The 6,274-nt window shown below is 41.3% G+C and overlaps 1 protein-coding gene across 3 annotated transcripts in view; it reads left to right on the top strand.

Annotated features, from left to right (window-relative positions):
• The first annotated feature begins 282 nt into the window (after positions 1-282).
• fndc5a (fibronectin type III domain containing 5a) overlaps positions 283-6,274 on the top strand; it is a 37,785-nt gene continuing 31,793 nt past the window's right edge. For all 3 annotated transcript variants that reach the window (XM_041813010.1, XM_041813009.1, XM_041813011.1), the window contains exon 1: positions 283-579. In XM_041813010.1, the coding sequence (XP_041668944.1) occupies positions 522-579 (58 nt within the window). In that variant the 5' untranslated portion in view covers positions 283-521. The remainder of the gene's footprint in view (positions 580-6,274) is intronic.

Below are 6,274 nucleotides of genomic sequence, written 5' to 3'. Positions count from 1 at the left end.
TTCTTTACTGACTTAATGTATCGTTTAAGTAAGGTAATTCTGGATGTTTTGCAACCTCCCTCACTCACTGTAGAGTCATCGGGAGTCAGTGCTGTGGGCAGGGACCGTTTGAGCTCTAATGCAGAAAGCCAGCACGTTTCCATTCGTCTGCAGTAGCCGAGCGGTTCTGAAAACCACATCCAGCTTCACCAGGAGCAGCAGCAGCAAGTCGAGGAGGGTTGTTTTCTTTTCACCCTTTTTTATGGTGGTGTTTGGGGGGGACACAGATCGACCACTCAAAAAGACGATACATGGATCGCCGGTGACTTGGGAATGATGAAGGGTCTGGAATGAGCAGATGTGTTGATGCGCTGTCCAAGGTGCTGAAGAGCCACAGACGCTGTTGTTTCTTTTCCAGGCGAGACGAGACACATGAACAGACGTGAATGCCGAGCAGCACAACACGGCACTACAGTTCGACTCTTTACACATAACCCCCATCAAGAGTAAATGGGACCGCACGTCGACCGAGCGTTAGAAAGATGGAGAGATTTTTCCTGCTCGTCATCAGCTGTCTCTGCGTCTGTCGAGTCACAGCGGGTAAGTTTATGTTTATGTAGTCCGCATATGGAGGGAGGTTTCCGTGCAGCACCTTGCAGCTTCATGTATCACCAAATTAAGGGAACAATGGACTGTATGCAGCGGTATGTGTGAAACGCCGCTGTAGCCCATTACATTGAACTGCATCGTGAAGGCTACATGAAACGGTGTTGTGTTGTGAGACGTTGCGTATAGTCTGTTGTGCCTGTTTGCCAGGCTGACTGTGTTTGCATGCTACTAGACACATTTCTGTGCAGGAACAATTTATGTGAATCATCCAAGTGTGGCTAATCTAGACATGATCAAAGATAGTGTTACAATCATAATTCATTGATGAAGATAACATGGAGCTATGGCATATTATGTTATTGTCTGTTTCCCACAGCAAAGCAATGTGTGTGAGCGCGCGCACGCTAGCGGGCAAAGAAATGTAAAATAAGCCAATAAGCTAGCCACGTCTAAACTGGTACAAAAACTGGCCACTGGGAACATGTTTGGATACAGAGGAGCTGCTCTCTATTGATCAACACAATCACCACTGAAGTGTGCTATGCTAGAGTACACGAGAGTTTTGATGGCTCTCATGCCCTGTGTGCATCTGCAAACACACAATAATACTCTTGCTCTTCACCATGCTGTTTATTCGCAAGCAGATATATTTGTTTTGTTGACACTGATCACAATGCTGTGCTCTGGGTATGTACAGAAATCTCCACCAAAGATTTAAGCATTTATTAACAACCCAAATTCCAAAAAAGTTGGGGCGCTGTAAAATGTAAATAAAAACAGAATGCAATGATTTGCAAAGCTCATAAACCTATATTTTATTAACAATCAATGTAAAAACTTCTCAGATGTTGAAAATGAGACATTTCATGAAAAATATCCTCTCATTTTGAAATTGATGGCTGCAGCACATCTCAAAAAGTAAGAACAGGGCCATGTTTACCATTGTGTAGCATTCTCTCTTCTTTTAACAATAGTCTGTAGACATCTGGGAAGTGAGGAGACGAGTTCATTGAGTTTTGGGGGAGGAATGTTGTCCCATTCTTGTCTAGATTAGCTGCTAAACAAACCATTCCAGGCAGGCCAATTCAGCACCAGGACTCTTCTACTATGAAGCCATTCTGTTGTGATGGATGCGGTATATGGTTTAGCATTGTCATGCAAGTCCTTCCCTGAAAGAAACATTGTTTTTATGGGAGCATATGTTGCTCTAAAACCTCTATATACTTTTTAGCATTAGAGGTGTCTTCCCAGATTTATAAGCCACCCATGGCATTAATGCAGCCCCATCAGAGATGCAGGCTTATGAACTGTGCGCTGATAACAACATGGTTGGTCCTTCTACTCTTTTGCCCATTCAAGCCAATTGTATCATATTTGATACACAGTTTTGTGAGACCTCTGTCTAATCAACATTATCAACACAATCTTCTGTATACAAATGAGAAAATAATTTCAATTGATTTCATTTGGGAGAAATTTCTAATACACTAAATGTGTTATAAAAAGCAGTGAAATGTTATAGCAATTTCTCTTTTTTGATTCAGTAGAAGGTCAAATCAACATCTGACTTCCCAAAAAATTAGATTATTCTTGCTGTTTTTGAGGTTTCAAGCTTTAAAGGGTTGATCTGCGGGCCTTTGCGGCAGTGGATTTCAAAAAGAATTTAAAATTTTGATTCATCTGACCACAGAACAGTTTTCCATTATGCCTCATTTGATTATGAGCTTTGGCCCAGAGAAGGCGTTTCTTTTGTTGTGTTCACACTATGGCTTCTTCTCTACATTTCACAGCTTTAACTTGCGTTTGTGGATGGTATAGTGAACTATGTCGAAAGATAATAACTTTTTTCTTGAGCTAATGCAGGGATTTCCAGTACAGAATGATGCCTGTTTTAAATGCAGTGCCACCTGAGGGCCCGAAGATCAAGAGCAGTATTGACCTTCGGCCTTTCCCCTTGTGCAGAGATTTTTCGATTCTCTGAATCTTCTGATGTTATTATGGACTGCAGAGGAAGCGATGTTCAAGTTTTTCATGATTTATTTTGAAGAACATTTTTCTGACATCGTTTTAAAATGTTTAGTGTTGTACGGATAGTGCCATTGCAATGCTTATATTCCATTAGTTCAATTATTTCAACCATTAATGCAACTTATCCTGTCTTATTCAAATATCAAAGTCCCTCCCTTTTTGTTTCCTAGTTAAAGATTAGACACCTGTACCAGAAGAAACCTGCAAAATCAATCTAGAGGCAGAGAGATTGACTGTCAGGAGTCAGTTGGTGCGTTTCACAGCCCTATAATTTTTTTTTTTATTTCTGTGACATCTTTATTGTGTCTGTGTTTATTTTGACTCATAAACTGTCGGTTGATCCAGGAACAGGAGAGGCAGCATTTCCATTTAATATGTAAATCGAATCTTTAACACATTCACCTTAATGAGGCCATAAATCCTTACAGGCAATTTTCCCAAGTCCCTAACAGTTCTGAGATGAAAAGAGGGGTGAGGGAAATCAATGAATCAATCAAGAAATTGAGCAATGATGCAAGCATTGCAAAGTCTGCAGGCTGTCCCCTTTGTTTGAGAAGGTCTTATAATTATGGGTGAGCTAGAGGGTAATTTTCATTCTGTAAACTAAACATACTTAGACAATTTTGGTCTCCTGCCATGTGATAAATCCTCCAAGATCAGTAAATTATATGTCAGGTGCTAAGCCATCAAGCATCTATGGAGTAGAATTAAAGTGCTGCACAGTTTGCCAGGCTTTTTTAATCTCCTTATTTCTTACACCAAAATATGCTGGTTTATACACTGAAAACTATATTAATTTTCTGAAGTTATTATTTTCAGGATGGTGTTTTCTGGTCTGACACCAGAACTAAGATGTAGTTTTCTTTACACTATACATAAGTAAAGAATGAAAGTGTCTGGTTTGAGTCCTTTAAGTGTGTCCTATAAGATCTGCTGGGTATCTGGGGCAGGAGCAGTGAATCATTTTGTTTCCTCAGAACTGGCTGTGTAACAGGGCAAGAGAAGGACGTGTGTAAGAATTCGGAAGGACCCAGGATTTTGTTTATTAGATAAAATATTATCTAGGGCTCCAGCTGAATGTGTGCAGCCATTTGTTTTTATTAGGTGGTTGTTGTTTTCTAACCTTTCAAACATATTCACTTAAGTGTTGCAGTTATTATGGTTATGGTTATTTAATCAAATAAGAAGTGCAGTATGAGTTTTCATTTTCCAAAAGGTTAGGGTTTTTTCTTTCCATACTATACAACCCAAATTCTACTGTAGCTGAAGTGCTGTCCAAAGTGTTCATAAAACAGAATGCAATGATTATGTTTTTATTCTGAGATCTTAGGGCCCACAGGCAACACTGCATTAAAAACAGAAGGTTGTTGCCAGGCTGTTGTGATGGATGCAGTATGTGGCTTTGCATTGTCTTGCTTAAATATGCAAGGCCTTCCCTGAAAGAGGCATTGTGTGGTTTGGAGCATATGTTGCCCTGAAACCTCTCTAACCTTTGAGCATTAAAGGTGCATTTCCAGATGTGTAAGCTGCCCACACCACAGGCACCTGTGCAACCCCATACCATCAGAGCTGGAGACTTTTGAACTGTGTGCTGATAACAAGCTGGATGGTCTGTCTCCTCTTTAGTCTGCAGGACATGCAATCTTAGTTTTCTTAGGAATTTCAACTTCTGATTCATCTGACCACAGAACAGTTTTCCATTTTGCTGCAGTGCATTTTAAATAAGCTTTGGCCCAGAGAAGGCGGCATCATTTCTGGATCGTGTCCAAATATGGGGTTGTAAATTTGCTTATATTGAATGCACACAAGTTGGAATGTTTTGGGTTTGCAAGTGCAAGCTTTCCTGCAGTTAACAATCTTTCTTCTTCCACCGTGTAGCATTTTTATGCTACATGTCCAGTTACAATAGCACCTGTAGCTGTGAGCATTAACATTCTTCTGCTACTCTTTTCATCAACACTACATCAGCCACTCTGTGTTTAAATGACCAGATTTTGAGATCTCCCATGTTGCTAAGAAAGACATGGATTAATGAGAAATATGTTCTTGTGATTGACAGCGAGGGCTCATTTGCCTTAAAGCTGTCACATCTGGTGGCCACAGCATCAGAAACAATTGACAGAAGCTGGAATCACCAAGAAACTACTTTGTTTGCTTTATCTTTTATGGTTTTAAAGCAAAAAAGTTTTGGATTTTTTGCTTCAACAATTATCTTTAAGTAGGTTAAGATTTGTGAAGAGATGCCATATTGTCAACTTTTTAAGGGAAGCAGGAATGAAGACACCAGGACTGCGGGGGGAAAGACAGCAATGCCAAAAGATTGATGAGGCAGCAGCAGTTTTCTGACACAGGCGGTCGTCTGTACAGTGTCATGTCTGTCAACCCAGTTGTTCAGAGGAGGTCTGAGTTCCCATCTATCTGCTTGTGCACGTATCCACTCATTTAAATACAGGGACAGACCAAGAATACATATATCTTTAAAAGTTGAACCCCCACTGACAGCACACTGACTTCTAGTTCCAGAGAAAAGTGGCAACTTTTAAATTGCTGCCAAAATTAAACAGATCGGACAAGATACAGATGTGCTTCTCCATCATTTGGGCTTCCCAGAATGCACTGGAGCCATTAGGATTTAATCACAGTGTCAGAGTGGCTCTGCATTTGCAGTAGTGTTACCATCCTTGTTATTGTTTATCACTACATTTCAACATTTCCAGATGGCATTAGCATCAGTAAGTAGGGATGCTCTCTGGAGGACTGTGGAGCCCCATGGGATCCCACAGGTGCGTGTTCAGCTTATGTCTGCCCTGAAGCCTGGCTCCATTTCTGACTTCTTCCCAGTTGACTCTGGGGACAGGCATGGATGTGTCTTATCCCATAAGCTCTTTAGAACTAGTACAGACTGGATAACGGGGTGAGTACCAGGTGCAATGAGATGTGGTGTGTCACTTGGTGATGTTCAGATCACCAATCTGGGACTCTGCATGTCCTAGGTCAACACAAAGACACAGGCATTCAGGGATGCCTTGGATGCTGCCATCAAATCTGTGTCTGTCTGAGAGAAGTTACAGAGCAGTTCACCTATCTAAGAAAGTAATTTAGTTATCGGCTAACAGCAAGGCTGAGATCAACTGCAGACTTGGCCTTGACAGGGCAATGGGTTTGGCAAGGTGGTGTGGTGCTCATGCTATCTGAGCATGCAAATGAAAGTCAGAGTCTTTCAGTCCTTGGTCCTCCTGGTTCTACTATACTCTTGTGAGGCCTGGACACCAAGGCTACATTCACCGTGCAGCCCTTAATGCTCAGTTCTGATCTTTCCTCAGATCTGATTTTGCTGATTTGAAAAGAGCAGATTCAGTGTGACTTAAGCTGTTCACACTGCCAGAAAGAAATCAGATGAGTCACATCAACTGAGCAAAAGAAAAAAAAAAAAGATTTTTGTGTGAATCTAGCCTAACTGTTTGCCAGCTAGACTCCTTTGTGACATCTTCTCTTCAGCACATTTGTGGGTACCATTGGCATGACCATGTGTCTAAAGCCGATGTGCTCATGAGAGTACGGATGGAAGGGTCATCTGATGGATGTAGGAGTGGCAGCTGCTTTATGAGCTGGATGTGGCGTGCTTTTCCAAGCCTTAACCAGCTCACTGCATATTGGG

Source organism: Cheilinus undulatus, linkage group 18 (genome assembly GCF_018320785.1).
Source record: "Cheilinus undulatus linkage group 18, ASM1832078v1, whole genome shotgun sequence".
Classification (NCBI taxonomy): domain Eukaryota; kingdom Metazoa; phylum Chordata; class Actinopteri; order Labriformes; family Labridae; genus Cheilinus; species Cheilinus undulatus.
This window is presented reverse-complemented; position numbering and strand designations above follow the sequence as displayed.